Genomic DNA, 22,935 nt, shown 5'->3' with positions numbered 1-22,935 from the left:
TCTGATCTGTGTGAAGTGAAGGGGCTTTGCTACTGTGTTGTGCTGTTTAAACAACATTCACTGAATGTCACATCAAATCTTCTTGTCAAAGCCGTCCATCTGCTGCCTTTGTCAAAATCTGAGTGCTTGACCTCATGCTGTTTTGCCTTCTTAGGAATGCAGGTGCTGGAATGGAATGGCATCCCCTTGACTGGGAGAACTTATGAAGAGGTCCAGAACATTATTATTCAACAGAGTGGGGAAGCAGAAATATGTGTAAGACTGTGAGTTTTTCCCCATCTTTCTGTTTCCATTTTTTTGGCTTATCATGGCTTTTTTTTTTTTTTTTTAATTTACAGTTGTTAAGTTGGAACCTTTGTTAGCACAAAGCATCAATGTAATAATTAGCAAGGGTTCACTGTGAGTGTGGGAGATCTGTTTGTTCTTTTTTCTTTTAAGGTCATAAGGAAAGGTAAGCTGAGGCAGATGTTAGTAATTATACTTTTATAAACAATGATATCTCCATTGTCAGGCCACAATCTCCTCCCATTGACACACATACAATTCACCGAATATACCTGGGTTAGAAAAAGATGGCAACTTAGCACTAACTTGACGTTTACTGAAATCTGTATCCTTTAGATGAAAGCCATTTAAGCATCATAAGAAATGTATAAACTCGCATTCAACCCATTAAAGATTTCACCTTAAAAAAACCTTTTATTCTCAGCTCTTTAACAGCATTGCGAACATGTACCAACTAAGAAGGGGCCATGCTTGGGAGCTGCTTTCTGTCATGAACCACTATTCATTTATCTACTTAATACAATAAAAAGGGTATAAGGAAAGAGTTTCGTTTGTCTCAGGCTTCTCATTGCTTTCTTTAGGGACCTGAACATGTTCTCAGACTCTGAGAATCCCCAGCACCTGGAGCTGCAAGAGCCAGTAAGGGCAGGTAAGTGAGAAGTTGTTGCTGACATATTGGAGGACTGGAGAGCAGCTGCGAATTGGATGTGACATAATCTAGGATATTAGCATTGTAACCCAATGTGTTTACATCCCATCTTGCCATGGGCAGAAAGGGGACTTCACCTTATATACAAAGCCAAACATTTATTATTGGTTATTATTATTATTTGCCCAGTTCGATCCATACTGACACAGTCTACACTATCTAACTAATACAAAGGAAATCTCAGTAACAACACTGCACCTAACATTTGTTATCCAGGGAAAACCTCACACTAGCTGCCCCTTCATCTATACACACCACAGAAACCTGTGGCATAATGGTCCTGCTTGGCAGCATCTCCGGGCCCTGCGGACAGTGCTTTCTGCAGCAGTGCTTTCACTCCAGGGGCACTGCAGCAAGTCGACAGTGTCCTGCAGAATTTGCTGGGAGGCGTGTGATGTTTGTGGTGAGAGTTTTTGACTCCTCATTGCTGGGAGGTAGATGATATTGATGATTCCTTCTTCTTCACTTTGGGATCTGCTTAGGGCCTTTTTTATGTGTTCTAGCATGCCTTGCTCTTTCCACACCAGTCAGCAGCTCTGCATTGCCTATAATTTGACTGGATATCGTACACTTTACCTGTGATATAGTTCTTGTTCTTTGTTCCCTCTGTTGCCCCTAAAATTTATCTTCTCCATTTGCATCACTGTTAGTAACTGACCAGCAGGTTGCTGGTAACCCTGGGGCCTCAGCTGTTGTCCTGTGCCCAAACCTTGCAGCACTCTGCTGTCACCCCAGGCCTGCGCTCCTATAAGCTGCATTATTGATCTGGAGTCAGAAATACTTCAGTCTACACAGTACCATTACTGTGGTGCTGTTATATATCAAAATTATTGCAAATGGGCGTTATACCATACAATTATACAGGGTTAAGTGTAACTCTGACAAATTAAAGTCATAGACATCTGGTCATTCAACAATTGCTGTTGCAGCCAGACAAGCTAGAGCAAAGCTCCTAGCAAACTGGAGCAAGTCCTAAAGCCTATATTAGCTTAATACAAGACTTGTGGACTGCTATTAGTGATGAAAATACAGTATTTACTAGGACACAGGGATGCAACAGGAAGGATTCTGTGTGAAGTTTTGTTATGTGACTTCTAAGGAGGCAGTGCTTTTGGGGGGATTCCCTTCTGCTCAGTCAAAACCATGACTGCAGGCTCCAGTCATGGTATTAGTCATATCTAATCTAACTTTCAACCAGCATCCACAGCCTTACTGGTAATGCAGCCCTTCAGCAAGCTCCGTGTAGATTATAAGTGTTTCACTCAGCATCTCATGGGTCCATTCTGAGTTCAGCAGTTTTGTGGCTGCTCTTTTATCAGTCAGTACACAAGATACCCAGATCAAGTCCTCCATTTTCCTACCAAGTAACACTTCCCATCTTTTAGTATACTTACCACCAAGCTACCTTTTGTTGAAAATGGATGTTATTGATATTAGTTATAAGCAAACACTGATTCTGACATAGCTTTGAGGCAGAGCTACCCACAATTTTTCTCTTAGCTAGCAGGTCAAAAACACCAATGGCATTCATAGTCACTGAAATTGGGGTTTGAAAAGATAGACGCTAGAATAAACAATATTTTTTATTAATGGAGAAAACTCAAAATGAGAAAGAACCAAAATAAAAGTAAATTGCCCCGTTCTTACAGGCATGCTTCCTCCTAGTCTAGCAAACTTCTAGTGATTTCTGAGTTGGAACAACTCTGCAGAGTGCCTTCTGGCTGCCAAGACTTTCTCGCCATCGCCTCTGAGGTTTTGCAGACTGTGCTTTGGAACAGAACAATCTTTATTCCCTCTAGAAAGAAAAAACAAAGACAGCCTAGCAGACAGGATAAGGCTAAAGTATTGCTTTAAACCTCTGATACTTCTGAAAACCTGGGAAGCAAGCTGAGCCTAGTATCCCTTTAACTCTATGCACTTTAAGGGACATATGGAACTTACTTGACCTCATTTCTCCATTAAATGGAGACTGGCATCTACAAAGGGTAAATTCTCCCCACCCATTCCCAGGCAGCAGAGAGAGCAATCAAACTTCTACCACAGATGCCTCACATAGATGTTTGTAATAAGTAAAGATGAATCAGGGCTGTTACTCCATTTTATTCTGCTTTGTTTAGTTTGTAGTGCTAAAGTTTTGAGTTCCTTTCCTCTTTATTTTTGTATAAATTATCTCAGGAGCAGAATTCAGTTTTACTGAATGTCCAGATGATTAAAAAAAAAAAAAAAAAAAAAAGTTGAGATTAAACCTTGTTACAACAAGGTTCAGATACTTGGTGAAACTGGACCAGTTCAGTGTGAAAGTTAACACAGGCCAGTCTTTAAAACTGTAGTTTGCTCTAGTTTGATTCAGGATGATCAGCAAGGCCTATCTTTTCTTCAGCTAGAGAAAAACTTTCTCAGAAAACTTGTGAGATGAGTAATGCTAGTTGAAAGAGTGTTGAGTACCATGTCAAGATGGATTTGGACATGCTGACAATTATCAATACACAACTCTCTTACTTTAATCCAAGTAGACAAAGTGAAGTCCCCGGGGGTTGATCCCAAGCAGCTGGCTGCAGAACTCCAAAAGGTTTCTCTGCAGCAGTCGCCTCTAGTTGCTTCCTCAGGAGTGGAAAAGGGATCTCATGTTCATTCTGGAACCACTTCTGCCACCTCCAGTGCTGTTCCCAGCCCTGGTCAGCCGGGTTCTCCCTCAGTGAGCAAAAAACGGCACAGCAGCAAGGTAAGAAACTTTTCAGTTATGCAGCAATAACATTCTGATGACAGGAAGAAACTGCCTATTTATCTTCTCTAGTGTAGCAAGAAATCACAGCACATATTGATGAATTCATTTCCATGACAGTGATGAGTCTTACTGTTAAGATATAGAATTTGGACAGAAGGAAAGGAGATTATTTATTCAAGGTCATAGAAGATTGGGCCCTCTCTGAAAATAGATTTCTCGAACTTAATGTTGTTGTTTTTAAACAAAATAATTGCCCTTTTCGTTCTTTGTTGCTGTTGCTTTTTAAGTGCACCCTACGTGATGGCGAGGTACTAGTTCCACAGAAAAAGCTGACATTGCTAAGACCATAATTTCTCTCTCTGTACCAAGCTACTGTTTGAAGTGTTAGGAGCTATGAATAATCGTAGCAATATTAAGCATTTCTCTGAAAGATGGGGAAAGAATGAAAAATAAATTTACCATCAAAATGTGTTTTGTCACTATTCCTGTGACCCTGTTAAGCATGATTTCTCATTTTCTCTGCCACATCCTGTCCATTTCTCAGCTGAACTTCTTTCTCCTTCTGCACTCACCTGCACAGCTGGAAAGGGCAGAGTGGGAATTTAGTAGTGTTTTTTCACAGCTGAAACTGAAAACTAGATCTTAAAGTCATCTGTCACATTTTTGCCTTTTGTGTCAAAAATGTTACCACTTGAAGTGAAAATCAATCCTGCTTTTGCTTAAGCAATTTGCAAGAGAGCTGAAGCTGATTGCTGTCCTGAATACCCAGCTTCTCACAGTCTTACTGTTGGAAGCAAAGCTTCACATTGCAAACAAGGTGCTTTCTACATATTTATTTCTCTGTATCTTTATTTCTTCTTGGGACTGTCAGGTTCCTGCTGCATTATTATTATGTTTGTATTTTTATGCTGTTGAAGCTATAACTGTGATTTGAACTACAAATGCATTAGGTACTATACAAACCAAAACTTGCAAAGGTGCCTGCTCATTTCAGATAGCTCTTCAATATGCCTACATAGCTTTCATGTGAGAGGAAATACAAAAATCTCTTTCATCCACCAATTTAGCAAAACCTGTAAATATGTTTATTAATCAATTTGTTTTGGATAGTAATTCTGTCTTGCCACAATTCCCACACACTTTTTTGTGAACTAATTCAGGTTTGTGATGCACAAGTTAAATCCATATATCAAGATTTACTGCACCTAACTTCAGGGATCTGTCAGAATTGCCTAAGAGTTGGTTTCATTACACCTTATTCTGGATATTGTATACATCTACATATGAACTAGTTTACCATGTTTACCAGTGAGAAGAATGCACTTCTGGAGTACAATTCGTGAGACCAGATGCAACCTGCCGGTGAAGTGCATGCGTTGCATGGAGAGGGCAGGGCTCTTAGTGCAGGTGTCACTATCTACACTGAAACCCCTTTCATCTGATTAGATGAATCACACTCCTAAATTCACTGCATAGTGTATGGAGATCCAGAAATCCTTGATGTGCCGTGTGTCCTGGAGAGGTGCCCCTCTCTGTCCACATGAGAAGACTGGGTTCCCAGCTTTGGCACTGTAGCAGTCACCTGAAGTTTGATGCATAAATTTCATTTGCTGCTTCACAGAAGATTTAGTAATCCTTTATGAAAATTCAGCTGGAGGCTTATAAAGATGAAACAAAAAATTATTAAAACAAATGCCTTCATGTAGGGGGTGAAAAAGTCGAAACTAATCACGTAAATATTTAAAATATTCTTTGCTTATATCTGGAAATCATGTTGAGAGGCATTTCTTTCGTAACAACCATAGCTGGTTTTGACTTGTATAGTTTCTGTTCATTGACTGCAGGCCAGGTTTATAATGGTGTTGAGCTCTGTTAGAAGAGGAAGCTACTGCTCATCCTTTCTGGAATGGCTCTTTGCCTTGGGCTGACAGCATTTCTAGGCAGGATGCAGCCTTGCCAAAGTATCATGACAGACTAAATATCCAAACTGCCTAGATCTTGGTTTTGTGGCTGTTCTTATTTTTAGCGAGTAAAAAAAAAAAATATATTTTTTAAGCTTTTTGTATAGAATGTACATTGCAGAAATGTTGTAGGAGTGTCTGCAGTGTAGGAACTCTGCAGAGCCAATTCTCTTATATTTAGTGCTTTGTCCCATTACTACAGAGAGTAATAGTGCAAAGCATCAGAGCCTGGCAATAACAAGTTTCACATCATGGTAATGACAACCTTTTTCAGAAGGTGTGATGACATTACAAAGCACCAGCTCTTACAGAGGGTGTGTGAGTGTGTGCAGGGAGTATCAAAAGAAATCAGAATTAAATTAGTTTAGCCATGGCAGGAGAGATTTAACCTTTGGGAGCCTTAAGCTGACCATTTCCTGTGCAGACCTGTTTCTTTTGTAATGTAAATGCACAATCATTCGACGGTGCAGATTACATCCAGGATATAAATGCCCTACAGAAATATTTAGTTGTCTTTGTATCTTGAAGAATGGGTTGTTCTTCAAAATCCACAGATCCTTTAGCTCCTAGAGAAGTCAGCAGTGAAATGTTTTTCCTTCTTTTCAAATTAATCCTCTTTGAGGCCCTGATAAAGAAAGATACTTATTTGCATCTCTGCCTTTCAATACAGATCCAACTTCAAAGCTGGCCAAGCTCTGAGCTGGGGGTTGGACCAGATGACCTTGAGAGGTCTCTTTCAGCCTAAATTATTCATGTTTCTTTGAAATGTTTCAGTGGTTCTTCGTGGTCAGTTTTAAATTGTCTGACATAAGAGAGAAAACAAAATATTTAACATGCTGAATTGGAGTCTTGTAGATGAATATGGAGATTTAACAATGATTTTGAAACATAAAAATGCACATTTGTTTTTACAGACAAGTAGATGAAAGCAAAGTAACCGAATGGCTAAAGAGAACTCCACTTTAACCACTTTTGGAAGTCCCCCCACAAATTCAGCATGCCCATTCCCTTTTCTCTGAACTCCTACAGTATCTGTACTAATACATTCTGTATTACATGATATTTGGAGTGAATAAACTCATTATTTTTGCTATTCAAACTTCTGAAGAATTAGAGCATTTAGACTATCCAGCAGTGATTTTGTAGCCTCAGCACAGCTAACTCTGTGTCACTTCATAGCATTGTCTGTGCTAGTACAGACTGAGGTCAGGACTATTAAAGTGTAATAGAATCCACTAGTAGAAGTAAAGTATGGGAAATGTAAGCCATTTAACCCCTACTTTGAAAGTTTACATGATGCTCAGGTAGGTCTCTATCTTTGGCAAAATAAATTCTCTCTTTGAATATTCTTTCCAGGACCAAACAAGTTTTAGGAGTAGTTTGCTGTCAGTCTAAAATATCATTTAAGACTCAGAGCATTTTATAAACTATTGATGGCCTATTTTAACTGTCAGAGGGATTACACTGCTTTAAAAGCTTTGTAAGGTAACAAGAAAAGCTGATTTAAAAATTTTGCACGATAATTATTTTTGAGAGGCACTTGCATTTCCAGAAAAATCAGCTATTGTTTTTCCCTCAAAAAGTTAGTGTTCGTAAAGAAACACATCTAGAAGGCAAGGTAAAGCATGTAAAACAAACAAAAATAAGGCAACACAAGTCAGTGAATATAACTATATAACAGGCAGGTTTGGGCTGTTTTTCTCTCTTGTTTTCTGTTGCGCTAGTGTTTAGCTGGGATTTTTCTGGTTAGTTCTGGTCTGCAGATCTGAGTGACTGAGGGGATGTTTCTCCTTCACAAACCAGAAAAGGGTTAACTTCACACTCTGGACCAGGAGACAGAGGGTCTGCATTGGCCTACTTTAAAACCATTCATATCCAACATCCTGAGAAAATCTCTTGGGAGGGTAGGGCAACACAAAAGAGGTAGATGGGTTTTACTCTTCTCAGAAAGTGAAAGAAATCCTAATTACACAGAACAATGTGTCAGGCTGCTGGCCACATCCAGAAAAAATAGGAAAGGATGACTTCCAGTTCACTCTTCAGAGAACAGTAAGTTTGTCCTGGTTTGCATCCTTTGTCTTCTGCTGCATCAACCAAGGAGGCAGATGTGGAGAGAATGCAAAAATGTTCAAATCCCACTACTGAACCATAGAGAGCTTTCTTGCTTGACTGATGGCTTGCAGATTAGAGGTAGGTCCAGGGTGGCTCAAGGGCACCACTGCTTAACAGCATTGTTTTGGGAGTCCAGGATTTGAAGCAAATGATGATATTATTTTCCAACTACTAAAAAACAGGAGAGAAGAAAAAGGAAAAAAAAAAAAAATCTGAGGATTCCATTGCTTTTATCATCAACCTAGAGAAACTTAGTGATAGAGAACAGAGAGGAACAAGAAAGATTATACAGCATTGTAAAGGGGAGGACAGAAAGTTTAAATTTCATGTCATGAAAAGTGTGTGGAAGAATTTGAAGATGAAGTGGTATTGCTGAATTGATTATCAGAAAACACAGAATAAAGCAAAAAATATTATATGAGATGGCTTGCACTATGAAATCCACTTATACACATCAATCAGTTTTAGTACCATTCTATCCTCTCTTTCAACCCACTTTCACCTAAACTCAATTTAAACAAGTGTAACCTTTGCCTTTCAATAGAAATATTGCTGTGTTTTGCTTGACATGGTGCTTGGTTTCTCTTTGCAACATTCACTTTTGTTAGAGAAGGTTAATGCTACATGTCTTTTTCTCCCCACACCTCCCTGTCTGACCAATCTGCTCAGACTGTAAAGACTTTGGTGTTCAAGATGTCTGATTCTGTACTTGCACAAAGGCTGATCAAAATGCCTGGGCTGGACTTCAAGGGCTGTTGAAATACCATAAATATCAGTTTTGAGCATACAAATTTGAGACAATTTAATGGTTTTTAAACATAGATGGCAATACAGCAGTATAAACAACACCTGTTAAAAAAGTTAACTTTGAAAATCTATTATTTCCAATACACTTTTGTGTATATTTGTGAGTATGTGCTTATGTATTTATTTATGTATTTTAATTTGGCAGCCCACTGAAACTACAAAGTCTGCTTCCCATACAATCACTGGAGAAATTCAGGTAAATATGTAGTTTTTACTGTATATATTGTTGCTACTGGCTGCATGTTTTCTGATTAATAAGTTTGCAGAAAACAATCTCCATTAACTGATTTCTTATTCAATTCCAACCCCTTGAAATGTCACTGATGTAAGTCAGTGCTAGATTTTCTCCTCTGTCTTTAATGTTGGCTTGTGAAATTCAAATAGGAGAACGGAAAATGCTACTGTTCCTGTAGGGGCTAAAAACATAATAAAATTCATTCTAAACTTTGATCTCCTGGCACTTATTGTGGCTTGCTTCAGAAATTCCCAGGCTCTCTGCATTTAAGCAAAGACTGCTGTGGGTTTCTCATAGTGCAGTGGATTAAATTCCATGCAGTGCCAATTTAGTGGTTCTCTCTCATGTAAACTGTCTTTAGTTTTTTAAAAGAGTGGAACTGTGAGCTGCAGAGTAAATGAAGCCTCATTTCCTATAGATTTCTGTCTTGTTTCCTTAATTCAGCCCTCTCTCCTTTACCAGTGCTAAGGGTCTTTCCATAGTATTATATCGTCCTTTCCAGGCTTGGGCTCCAGGTAGTCAGAATTAGTATAATTCCTACTCAGTAAACTGGCTATTGCTCAGAATAATATCAAGGCTTCAAATTTAGTCTCCTGACTATAATAGATAAATTCTTTTTTTTTTTTTTTTCTTAACCAGTACTGACAGACTTTGAAAGCAGAATTTGTTTCAAAATCCAACGTAATCCTCTAGAATCTCATTCTAGTTGGGAGAGAGATACAGGAACTTCTAAAATGTGCTTATTTCTAGCCAAAGCAAACGTCTAAAATTCATTTTATTTAAAGCATTTTGGAGATGTATCAAATCATTTAGGAAGTAAAGATAACAAATAATTTGACTGTGTTTTAATGCATTCTCTAGCTTCAAATCAACTATGACAAACACCTTGGCAACCTTATCATCCACATCCTTCAGGCAAGAAACCTTGCTCCCCGAGACAACAATGGCTATTCTGACCCCTTTGTTAAAGTTTATCTTCTTCCTGGAAGAGGGTAAGTATAGGAGAAATTTTAATCTGAACTTTCTTTTAATATGGATTTGTCACTTGTCACTAATAAACAGAACTCAGAGTTATTGCTGTAGCAAATCCAGGTACAACACCAGGAAAAATGGTGGATTTTTAATAGCGAGTCAGATCCTGTTCCCAGAAGAATGTGCATACTTTGCTGATGACCTCAGGACTTCATGATCATTCCTGTAGATTTAATTTTTTTCATGTTTCCATTTGAGAATTCTAATACATGCAAAAATATGTATTGAAAGAACAACAAACTCTACTGAAATGTACTAAATATGTGTAATACTTTCTGTAATATAGGAAGCTACATGTTAAGGCTGAAATGGAATCATTACTTCAGCTGAAGACATTCTGAAGTTGGGACAGATTTGCAAACATGCAGAATTACAGTATCAGATAAATTTAGGATTGCAGTATAATACCAAAAATGCAAAATTCTAGACAGAAAACTTTAATTCCATGTCATTTTTTTAAGACTTTTTTTTGTTTTTTAAAGGCCAAGGTGTGGGTTTAGAAATTCTGGTAATTTTGTATCTCACTATACAAATCACTAATGGCTTTTTCACAGACAACTCTTTTTCAGACTCTCTAATTACAGATAGCTCATTAGTGTTGCCTTTAAGGTTATGTTTCTGTATCAGCAATATTATAACTCTTTTTTGTCCCCTAAAGTTGTGGAATGTCATAGGTATGTGTAAGTATACATGGTTATAATAATCCTGCTGACTTGAGTGACAATATCTAGAGCTAAGGTGGTGGATCAGACCTTAGGTTGCAGAGACAAATTCCTTCAAAATTCTCTGCTTGTTCAATCACACTCATCCTAAAAGACTCTTAGGCTAGGACCAATCTCTATTTCTCTTCTATTCAAAGTAACAGGAAAGTGGATGTTCAGATCACAGTTCAGCATTTGGCATATGGTCAAGCATAGCTAAAAGCACATGAATGGTACAACTAAAGGCATGTGTGTTCTTTTGGAGCTCGCTAATTCCAGCTACACAGCATTCAGTATTGTTCAGTGGCACTGGGCCCAAACCTATTACTGAATATAATGGGAACAGGCCCTAAATCTTGAGGGGTTTTTTAATGCACCTAAGAGTCTTGTAAAATACTTGTCAAATCAATCTTACTGGGAATTTTGCAGGTACATGCATTGATGTAGAGATAAGACTTTGAACTAGAGAGATGTTCACTCTGCAGAGGTCTAAGCCAGACCCAAGTATAGGTTTAAACTTGCTGCCAACTTATAAAGAATTTGGATTTTAGTTTTGTTTGCATTATTTTAAAAGACGGCAGCATTACTCTTTTGCATATAACTTGGGGCTTTAGGGAATAATGAAAATGAAGAGTTTCTGAAAAGTGCCAAACTTGTTTCTGAAAGGAGAAACTACTGAATATCTTTTCTTTTCTCTGTAATTCAGTCCATGCTAGACTTCTTATTCTTCCTAATGGCTCTATTTCCTTTGATTCTGATACTAGAAATTACCCATTATTCACATGTTTTCTTTCATCTCTGTTCTCGTTTTCTCTCACACTGCTTCCTCTGTGTTCCTAACTCTGCAAATGCTGGGTATGCAGACAAGTCATGGTTGTTCAAAATGCAAGGTAGAGTGCATTATCTTTCATTTTTGTATGCATGCATGATATGATAAGCCTGTGCACTGAACTATAGATTTCTCTTGACTTTTGATGGTATGCAATTGCAGTATGGTTTTGCTGTTCATTCTCTAATGAATCCCATGCCCAGGTCAGAAGGGACTGGAAACAAGTAATTAACGCTCCTCAATGCAGTGATATTCTAGGGCCAAACTCCAGTGACAAACAAAATTTCTTTTGAAGTTTGGAAGAATTTAGTTCCAAAATATCTTAAAAATTCGTTCTCACTCACTGAAAGTTGCAAAATAATTAACTGTGAACTCATATCAAGTTTTTGAATGGTGTTACTGCCAGGAGAAATAGGCACTGTTTGGAAATGAAATGGAATATTTTTCCCTCTACACCTTGCACAGTGTATAGGCATTAAAGGCAGGCATAATTCTAGTTAATTGTCCAGTTGGCTTTAAAGTTGCTTGACCACATAAGTGGCTATTGGTGGTAACCAAAGTTGAATTTGTAGCTATTGGAATTACTAGTGCATTTTTTGTCCTGGAGTTGGGAGCATAAGGCAAAACTCCTTTCTCAAGATATGCTAATACCAGCTCAGGCTAAGTATATAATAGTAGTAGTTCAGCACTAATTCTAAATTTGTTTAAAAGGAGAAACCTGACCAAACAAGTCAACAGATGAATTTTAATAAATAGATCTTCTCTATCATCGGTCTGTTTCTTCATTAATAAAATTATTTAATTAGCGTGTTTAAATGACACATTTTGTATCCAGTTATACTATTATACTTTTTAATTGTACTTACAGTTGTATTATGTATTAGTAACCTATAATTAGGGAAACAAAGAGAAATTATAAAGAAAAGAGTGATGCAGTTTGTATCTTTTCACACAGCATACTCTGTGAATTTCAACTGCAGATTATTTTGTACTAGGTATTGACTGGTTTAATGAATATGTTTAATTAAAGGGTCACTATCTGTTAATCACAGTTGTTGGGGAAAGGTACATTAGTGGTATGAACTTAACGTATTTGCCAGATCCTTCCCCTCAGAGGTCTAGAAAACTTCAGCTGTCATCCAGCTTAGCCAGGGTCTGCACGTCCTTAGAAGTGGTCCAGGTCTCCTACTTTCCTCTGTAGCAGATCCAGACCATAGGTTACATAAAATTGGGCTAATGCCACCCTTGCCATTTTAGATCCAGATACTCTATGGACTTCAATGGAAATACTCCAGAGTTACCATGTGAACAACACAGTTACCATTTGTCTCTGTCAGCTCTGAAACTCAACACTGCATGAATCACCTTCTCACATATCTCTGAAAAGATTCAGAAACTTTGAAAAGGTGATTAAGTTGTAATATTGCAAAAGGAAATATAGGAAAGGAAAGGGAAGGGAATGTCTTGATGTCATTTTCTTGGTTGATTGCACAAAGGGTCCTTTCCCACTTTCTTCCAAAAGATGAAAGAAAGTATATGACTTTCTTAAAACCAGTAGATCATGCAAAATTTAGACAGGCCCAAGCTGTGTAATGCTATCCTGGCTTACATAAGGTAAGAAGTGGATTACTCTGGGTTTAGGAGGAGTTTGGATAAGTTAATATTTCATTAATAGTTGATCAGAAAATATATTCTTTTGAGGAGTACTGTGAGCCCAGAGAGAGAGAAATGCTGCCAGCCCAGCTGTCACTTGCCCGTCTCCCGTGTCTCCATATGGGTCAGTCAAATCTCATTAATACTCTGAGTGATGGGAATGCTTTTCTCAGATCAGAGTGGGAAAAGAACATTACTGAGGTGCTTAAAAAATATAAGTGCATTACTGAATAGGATTTTCCATCAAAATCTTGTTTCCAAAAGGATTCAGATTTCATATTTCAGCTTTCCTTGCAAGATATGCAAAGAAATAACTTATGTGAGTTTCTTATTCATATGCTCTTGGTGCCCCTAGATTTTAATTCATCATTTTCCTACTGACATACAAGAAAAAAGAATGCTCTTTTTTTTTTTTCCAAAATATAGCATTGTATGCTGTGTCTGACAGAACTGACTGCATTGTGGAGAGCTGCTGCTTTCTTCTCATAAGCAGAGGTGGACAGATACTTTGTTTCACAGTTCCCAATGTTTTCAATAAAGTGGAAGACAGTGGATAACATTTTTTATGAGAAAATAAATGGAACTGCATAGAAAGACTCTGAACAAAAAATGGGAGCAAAAATAGCTTCAAGTCACTTTCATTAAAAGATATCAATCTAGGAAGCAGCTTGGATATGATGACCACCCCCTTTTGGAGAATAAGACCACTACGCACTCCGTAAGAGGGGAGCACTGCACAGTAGAGTTGAGTTTGTAGAGTAAAACTGCTGATGCTGAAGACCCAAGACTGACATATATGTGTCAGTAAAACACATGCGTCCTTCACATAACATTAATTCAGACCTGCACCAGTCCGGTACCATGCATGGTACACCTTTAGTGACTAGCTGTTTAATGAGCCCCTGGAGTGCAACTTCTGAGTTCATCTCATATGAAAGGATTCTAGTTCATTACCTCTGAGACCCTGTCACAGTGTAAACCAAGACACACTTCATTCAAAAGCCAGGAGTGAGAATCAGGAGAGCAGCACATTAACAAAAATTAATGTGGAGGAACCATAGAAGAGTTTAATAGGGCAGATGGAGGTCATTCTGTGCCATTTGGCCTTAGTGCTGGAGAACAGTCCTGGACACATTTAATTTAGTAATAGATATAGCCCGCAAGACCTTTAATGTATGGGAGGTTTGAACAGAAGACAAAGGGCAGTTGACTTGCAGACTGGCAAAAAGAGGTTCTTTACCTTACATCTTGTTGGGTTTTCAAAGTATTAAAAGCTTCTCATGTTCTGCTACCCAGCTTTTTTTGAGATGCCCATTAAAATACATATTAAATTAAAATTGGAATGGAAGCAAATCTGACATCAAAGCTCACAGAGCTAGGTGAATCCATATTCTGTTAAAGGTTAGTGTATTGCCTTCTCCACAATCAGAAAATGCAAAGTACAGTAGAAAGCACTACCGATTCTTTTAAAAAGTTTGGTTGCATAATCCAATTGGTTTCTTGGCTATTGATAAAAGCAATCCTGAGCTTGATGCACTTTTATGTTTTTTTTTCCAGTACAGTTAGATGTATAGGCAGAGAACAGAATCAATAAGGAATTAGGGTTTCTATGATTAACAGGATATTAGTTACCCCATGGCATTCATTAAACGTACTTGTGAGATGGGACTGCTGTAATTAGAGACTGCAACCTATAAGAATAATGGATTCATGCTACTTTAAAGTGCTAATAAGAAGATGGTCTTGAAAAAGAAATCAATGCATTATCACTTCAATTTATAATCAGAGCCCAAACCTACAATGGGAAAGCAAAGCGTATGTGCATGTGCTGACTGATGCTTTATGTTGAAATAGTTGTTGGCAGAGCTAGCCTGATGAAAAGTCAGAAGAAGATGTTTTAAAAGACCATATCAGGAAAGCAAACTAAAGAAAAAAAAAAAAACCCAAGGGCTGTCATTGTCCTCTTGTAACCCTGAGCTGTTGCAGAAATGGGAGATGCAGTTCTTTTTCTGGTTTTTGTTTGTGGGTGTTTTTTTGCATTAGAACCGAAAGAAACAAAAGATCACTAATGTAATGTTTTCTTCTTTTGTTCAAATTCAGTGCTGAGTACAAGCGGAGAACTAAGTACATACAGAAAAGCTTGAATCCTGAGTGGAATCAGACGGTCATTTATAAAAATATCTCCACGGAGCAGGTTCGTGACTGGTAGTACTGTTCAGTGCAATTTGCTGCTTTATTATTTGTATGGTCTGCAGTACTTACTGTGAAGGGAGCAGTGCTACTGGCAGTTCTGTGAACCCTTGTAAATTCTTGCCAAATTTAGGGGAAATTTGAAACTATTTCCTTGCCTCTGATAGAATTCACTATATCAATACTCTTTTCATGTCCCTTCTACTCATAAAAATGGTAATTTGTGGGGATTACACTCATAATCATGTCATAAGTACAGATGTGGCAATTTTAAAAATGATAATGGAATACAGAGAGGGAATAAATTAAGATGTAAGTTTCTGAAGTAGATGCAGAAATCACTGTCACTCTTCGTTCCAAAAACCTTGCATGTTCGCACAAAACACAGGTCCTACCATTTTCTCATTTAAAAAATATTTTTAAAATGTAGAGCTACACTTTTACATTAAGCAGTAATTTACAGCAAAGGGCTTGAAATCTGAATCGCCTGGGAAAAAAAAAAATCAGAAGATATTTAATTTCTTGGGTATAGAAAGATTTAAATCACATTTGGGGAAGAGGTCTGTGGAAGTCTTCTCTGTCTGTTTCTTGGTGGCTTTTTAGCTCTAACTGACCTATGGGGTTAATGAGGCAGTGTGGAGCAATTAAGTCCTCTTTTTCTCCATCTCCCCTTTTAAAGAGACTTTTTATCATTTGAAAAAGACATAATAAGCAAAATTAGGATAATTTCATTTTTTTTTGAATTATGAAGTATATTTTATAGAATAATGGACCTGTATGCAGTCCCAAATTTTTTGGCCTTTCTTAATATTTTGTTGTTGATAATTTCAGCTTCATTTTCCAGCATCATCTAACCTTCTAGCACTTAAAAAAGCCTAGACAGACAGGACTCTTTAATGATCAGATTTTCCAGTGCTTTTAATATACTTCTCCAACATAACATCAAGACCTCTAAATTACCTTCTTGACTTAAAAATTGTTTATTTATTCTTCTTTGAGAGGAACATAGATTAAGATACTGGTTTTTGCATGGAGCAAAACCCTTCCCACAGAGGGACTTACACAGTTGCTCGGGCAGTCTACACATCTGAACTTAACAGGCACTGGCTCAGTTTTACTTCAGAGGTACCCTGTTGTATGTAGTGGTTATGTTTTGCCAGGATTTGCATGCTGTTTCATGTGGGCTTCAATAAATGTTACCTCATTGACAGTGAAAGCATCAAAAAGACCCCAAAAACCTGTGATGGTTGTCGAGCTGCAATATAAACCCTAGGTATTCTGGGTTTTCTGAAAATGTTTGTTAAGTCTTGGTGGTATTTCCAAACTGAGCTTTCCATTTAAAAAAAGCTCTTCAGTTTACTTAATTTGCTTTCAGGTTCTGCTGTGACATTTCACAGAGCTGTAATTAAGAATGTTAGGGTGTTGGACGTACATACGATGGCTGTTTGGTGATTTTAAATTGGATAATGATCTTAGTCTAGAATTTCTCGGACAGAGATTTTTATGACAGAAAATCTAAAATCTTTGATGTCAGTTTTTTGACCATATTTGATGAAATTTGCCTTTCAGTTACATACTGAATTATTTGAACCTTTGCTTTCTATTTGCATATCTCCACCTTTTCCCTTCCTCTGAGACAGTTATGCAATATTTATAAGTGTGTAAGCTTCATCTAAGAACCACATATGTTATGTATTTTGTCCTCTTGTCACACAGAAATGTGTGCAGGGAATAGTGTTTCTTACACACCTTCCCGTGGCTTGTATCTAGTGGTGAGATACTGGTATGAGTGATTCTTCTATAAAATTCAGTACCTTGACTTGAAGAATATACAGTAAAGCACATTTCTAAACCATTAAATGATTCCACGCTGATGATAAGTACCATTTACAGTTTGAAGAACTATCACCATGCAACAATATATTTTTTGCACTCATAACCCTCGTGAATGGATATTTCAAAATAGTTAGGAATATGAAGAGAAGTACAAGACAATGATTGTGATAGACTGGGAACGAGTGTTCTGATCACCAAACAAGCAAAACTGCATCATGCACTAAGTAATACTATACAGAGTTAGCTGTCATACCATAACATAAATTCACGAATCTTTAGAAATACTATTTCTTCAAAGAAGCATTTCCTTTCTTTCTCTCAAAGCATGAGTTACTTGCTGACAGCAAATAAGTATTATTAAATATTTCCTAATATAGTCCTTTTAACGTCACTGTCTAGACTTTAGCTGGTTGTACAATTTTTCATTTTGCTTTTCTCTTTCATAACCTAGCTGAAATTAAAGTGAAAATAATTACAGGAAATAGATCACTCTTTGAAATGAAACAAGGTTTTTCAAGGTTGGAATGATTAGTTTTATCACGTAGCAAATTTTGCTTTGACAGTTGGAAGAAAAATAAATTAAACTGTGAATGTTTAGTAATTTAAGTTTTTTCTGAAGTAGTAAAGTGGAGATAATTACAATTTGAGAGGAAGGACAAGTACACACATTACAAATATTGTATAATAATTGCTAACTCAAGTCAAATACCTACTCAGAGCATGAAAGAAAGGATTAGAATGATTTAAGGAGAAGACTGTAAAAGCTGTAAGTTCTGTTGCTGGTCAGGCCATTGGTATAATGTATGACCACCACATAAGTTGTGGCTTTGTTTGCCTCAATTTCTTACTTGTCAGAAAGCAGATAAAAGTATTTCCTTAAATGGTGGATATAATTCACAAAAGCAAATAGCTCTTGCTATAGCTCATGTCCTTAATTGAAGGTAATATATTTAGAAAGAGTAATATTTTCAAAATCTGTGAGTGATGTAGGAGCCTATGTCTTAATTCCAAAAGAAAAGCTTTCTTATGAATCAGCAAGGTGTTGGTACCTAAATCTTACTTAATATATTGAACAAGAGAAAGTAAGTTTCTAAGTGAGATAGTAAAACTGGTTTTGTCCTCCCATGTACTGAAGTACGACAATATAGAGAAGAGTACAATAAGATGTTAAATATGAATGTAAACACAAATAAGTATAATGCCTGATCTAATACAACACCTTCATTTCTACTCATCAAATATCGTAACAGAGACTAATCTTTTGTATTATTTCTGAAGTAATTGTAGGAATTTACTTTTAGCATAGGAAGAAACCAAAATGCATTAAAGTTATTTCTTTTCTCTAGTTATAAGTTGTATGAGATTTTCAAGGAAAATGTCTTAATCATTTCAAATAATGCATACTTAATTACACAGACCTGCATTATCTGTAACAACACCCGGTAAGCTCCACACTTTTAAAAAAAGAAACAGATACTTCTATATGTGTGGTGTTGGATATGTCTTCCATAAGATAAAATATTATTCACATTGGCTGTTTCTGAATATTCCTTCGTTTTCTCTAAATGATGGTTGTCCACAGCAGCCTAAAGCTAACTGGAGTTCACATACCGTAATATGCTTTTAGGTAGAGGGTTTTTAAAATTATTTTAATTTATCTTTTGTTTATAAATTTTCCACAAGGCAAAGCCTGAAATTAGTTGTGGATTAATAACACTTTTTTGTAATAGGTTTGGAACTCAGATATGGTTCACAACATGTGTAAACTGCTTTCCTTCTTTTAGGAGCACTTTCTCATTTTCCTGTTGGTAAATTGCCCACTTGCAGAAACCCACTATCAGGCAGCTAGTGGGTTTCTGCAACCTATTTCAGTATTGGTATCAGTTAAATTCCTGATGGGGATCTGAACTTCAGGCTTCATGACCTAAAACTGGATGATGTTAGACAGAACCCTACTTTGCTGTGATAGTATAATGACTGTTTTAAAATCACTAGCCATTGAATGTTCTTTGCCTCCAATAGCAGTACATAAATATATCATCAGAAAAGCAAATTTTCCTCCTCTTTGAAACTCATTTCATGCACTCTGCCTAATAAAGCTCTTTTGATGGTTTTTCATTGTCATAATATTTTATAAAAGCTTTATTAAACTAAGAGGCTTAAAATAGATATCTCAAAGAAATGTAGAGTACTGCAAGTTTTCACCACAGTTTTATTATCATACTAAAGCAAAGAAGCTAACAAAGTAAGGTTGCAGTTACTTATTATTTTCCTCTTTACACCAAAAATCCTTCAAATCTTTGGTTTTTTTTTTTCCTTTCCTGGATCTATACATTCTCCTCTCTGTCCTTGCATTGTCATCACTTGAAACAAGAAGACAACATGTCCTCCCAAAATAGCAACTATTGAGACAAGACATTTCTGAAAAGTATTTGTGCCATTCCTCTTTTTTAAAGGGTGAAAATACATATACTTAATATCTAGCAGGAAATTGTGTCATCCAGGAAGCTAAAAGTAGCATGAACCAGGGCCTGCTCAACTCTTTTTTTTTTTTTGTTACTTTTCACTTTGTAAAAAATTAGCACAATTCCCCTTTGAGTGGGCTTTCCAGGATACGCTGACTTAAACTTGATTTTCAAAGGCAGTGGCTTTGCATTTTTGCTTATATTTCTTCAGTTAGCTGTGAGCAGAAGATATTCCGAATACATAATAATGAGATGAAATTATCATTTAAAGGCAATTGGAAGTTATTAAGAACTGTCTTGCATTAAACCAAGTGGCAATGGACATATATAGCAAAGAGTGCCTTTCTTGAAAGTGTATATAATATGTGCAGTAGATGGTATAGCTTATGATTTTGAACAATGACTTGATCTTTTGTTGTTTGTTTCTCCCTAGCAGAGAATTAATAGTTGGAGAAATGAGTGACATGTTGCTTCTGTTAGGATGGTGACCTCAATGATCACATAAGATTTCTGGTTTTGACTTCTTTTATTCACGTATGTGAACAGAGTCCTGTTTTCCTTAGTAGTGCTTGGAAGTGTCTGACAAATTCTTCACTCACAATTTCTCAGCCTGACTTCACAGATATCCCATACCACCAGAATTTTGTCCTTCTTTCAAGCCACGTGTATTTATTACTGCCTCTGTAGCCATCTGCTAGCATTTTACCCCAGCATACAACACTGCTAATCCATCCTCTCCTCATCTGTCCCCATAGACCCCTGGAATGACACTCAGGTCAATTTTTCCAATAAAGTTGACTGCTTTGGCCAACAGCTTCTCTGTCTTGCCCTATCTTGTCATATAAAAAGGCTTACTTGTTTCTTACTGTAGCCTGTAAGAAGAGTGCTTGACATAGCTATAGTGCTTAACAAGATCTGCAGATAATGAGTTTTGATGGCTGTCATTAATACCTAAGAGTACAACTTGTCCTGCATGTCTGAATCTCTTGCAGAGTCCCATTGACTACACTGAATTGCAGGGGCTTCAAGCCTGCTCTTCACAGCTAAGATTGTGTACATAGGGTGTTTTAAATAATGCAGTTGAAATTCACACTCAAATGCACTTTAGGCAAATGTCTGAGTTCAGATAACTTAGATCTGATAATGAGAAAAGCTACAGAAATTAAAAAATGGAGCTTTAAAAATCAGTTTGGCTCTTGTAGTGGACACACATTCTGAACAACTTGTGGAAATTCCTAAAATAGGGCCAAGCACAAGCCCATTTGTCTTGATAACAAATAATGGCCCCAAATTATTCTTCTGAGATCGAGGTGGATGGGAGGACAAAAGCTGCCTAGCTGTCACTATGAAAAAGGGTACAAGGAGGAGATACTGAATAGAAACCACCAGAAAGACTTGATCTGAAGTTTATGATGACAATGGAGTTAATTATCCTTTGACTTAAATTGCAGCTGAAAAAGAAAACACTGGAAGTGACTGTCTGGGATTATGATAGATTCTCCTCAAATGACTTCCTTGGTGAAGTGAGTATCTTATTTTCTCCTCTCTAACCCTGCCTAGTTAGAAAGCTGATTAACTGCATGTTGGGATCTGGAGACTACTTCCAAGGTATGGTACATGTGTTAGGTAAAACCTTTGTTACATCACAGTTTTACTGCTGACTTCATAACAACTGGTCGTGACTTCTTTCATTTGCAGATGAAAGATGCCTTCCCTTTATCTCGATAAACTGTGGGCAAGTTCATTTAGGACTCAACACAATGTTACTTCACTGAAATTTTTATTTTTTTTGAGCCTGAGATAGTAACAGCCTTCACAATGACTGAATTGAATGTTATGACTGATAAGCTGTCTGCCTTGATTTTAACGTAACATGGGAAGGCTGAGGAGGTATTGTTCTTTGTAAATGATTAAAGGATTAAATTCTGCCATCAAGCCATAATTTAGCACATGCACAAGTATCTGCATGTGTGAGTAATTTGGTCTTGCTGATCAAGGTCTCGTTTTTAACACTACAATGCAGTAATATCATTACCAAGATATGACTGAAGGCAAAATCTCGTAATTAATAATAAATGAGGTGAGTGATCATGGGAAGAAGTATGCTCTCTCTTTTATAAGCAAATATACATGCATTCGCACACATAATACAGACTTACTGGCAACAACTATGGTGTCAAAAAAGTAATTAAAAATTTTATTACAAAAGAGGATTATAATTAGAAACTGAAGCCTGGGAAAATCAATCACTCATCTACAGAGTAACTCAGGGTATCTCTGCTCATTCTGCACTTGAATTTTGCGAAAAAGGCACTCAGTTCAGCTTCAGTTCCCCTTTGTGTAACTACAAAACTGAGCACTCAGTGTCACTATTTGAACAATTACTAAAATTAACGTATAGGAAGCAGCTAACTGATTACTTATTTCCTGCATACTGTATCAGTATCCTTGTTGAGTTCAGCATGTTTGTCCAAATGCGGGGCTTTACTGAATATTTAGATCATTATTTATGGTATTTAGAAAATGGATGGTCCAGCAACTACTTCTAAAGGAAGATTTAAACTTTTGCCTTCAAATATTTTCAACCTCTAGAACTATTTTATTTATTAAATCATTCAGACTTAGATATTCAAACAGTTCTTCATGGGAAAAAAGGAACGAAAAAGACTGTCCAGTGTATTTCAAGACCAGGATGTCCAGAGGAATCCTGCACCATAACATCAAATATGAAATATCCAAATTGTGCCTAAGGGCTTGCTTGAATAAGGCCAGCACCACCTGCATGCCCCAGAAGGCAAATGGCACATCATGGTTCATATCCATGGAATGTAAACCCTCTCATCCTACAAAGAGCCTCCAGTCTCTACTGCCTATCGGGAACAATCCTCAACCATGCTATCTTCCAAGTCATTCCTAAAGCTATGAGCAAAAACCACACCAGGGAGCATGCTTAATAGTTACTCCATTCAGATTAAGTATAGACCTAACCAGAAAGACCAGACAGTCCATATACAACCTGTGAAGCTGAGAGAAGAAAAAGGCTTTTAACCTTCTAGAACAGTCAGTTGTGACGAGACTTCCCCATCCCTAAACCTGAAGAGGCTTTCTTTTATTTAGGGTCTTGTAATAAAATGACATTGTTCTCTGTTCTCATACTTTATTTGTTAAGCAGTTTTAAAAATTCCCTACCTGACATTAGTTTTCACCCTCTCACCTTAGAGCCAAGTGCAAGGCTATTCATTCAAGACTCTGTGATGACTCTTTAATACTTTACATCACTTGGCCCTATCAACTGGAAGACCATTAAAGGAAGAAGAGTCTGTATTGGTCCCAATCTTAATTTTCTTATTTTTTACTTTTTTTTTTTTTTTTTTTTTTTTTTTTTTTTTTTAAAT

General features: G+C 37.0%; 1 protein-coding gene across 1 annotated transcript in view; it reads left to right on the top strand.

Annotated features, from left to right (window-relative positions):
* Nucleotides 1-22,935, top strand: part of LOC104463306 (protein piccolo-like) — a gene marked incomplete at its 5' end in the record, with an annotated part of 93,336 nt that overhangs the window by 67,829 nt on the left and 2,572 nt on the right. Inside the window, 8 exons of the mRNA XM_010075573.1 lie at nucleotides 155-263; nucleotides 867-934; nucleotides 3,505-3,716; nucleotides 8,745-8,795; nucleotides 9,696-9,826; nucleotides 11,431-11,457; nucleotides 15,150-15,243; nucleotides 20,992-21,063. Of these exons, the coding sequence (XP_010073875.1) occupies nucleotides 155-263; nucleotides 867-934; nucleotides 3,505-3,716; nucleotides 8,745-8,795; nucleotides 9,696-9,826; nucleotides 11,431-11,457; nucleotides 15,150-15,243; nucleotides 20,992-21,063 (764 nt within the window). The remainder of the gene's footprint in view (nucleotides 1-154; nucleotides 264-866; nucleotides 935-3,504; nucleotides 3,717-8,744; nucleotides 8,796-9,695; nucleotides 9,827-11,430; nucleotides 11,458-15,149; nucleotides 15,244-20,991; nucleotides 21,064-22,935) is intronic.

Source organism: Pterocles gutturalis, unplaced genomic scaffold, assembly GCF_000699245.1.
Source record: "Pterocles gutturalis isolate BGI_N339 unplaced genomic scaffold, ASM69924v1 scaffold29467, whole genome shotgun sequence".
Lineage (NCBI taxonomy): Eukaryota > Metazoa > Chordata > Aves > Pterocliformes > Pteroclidae > Pterocles > Pterocles gutturalis.
This window is presented reverse-complemented; position numbering and strand designations above follow the sequence as displayed.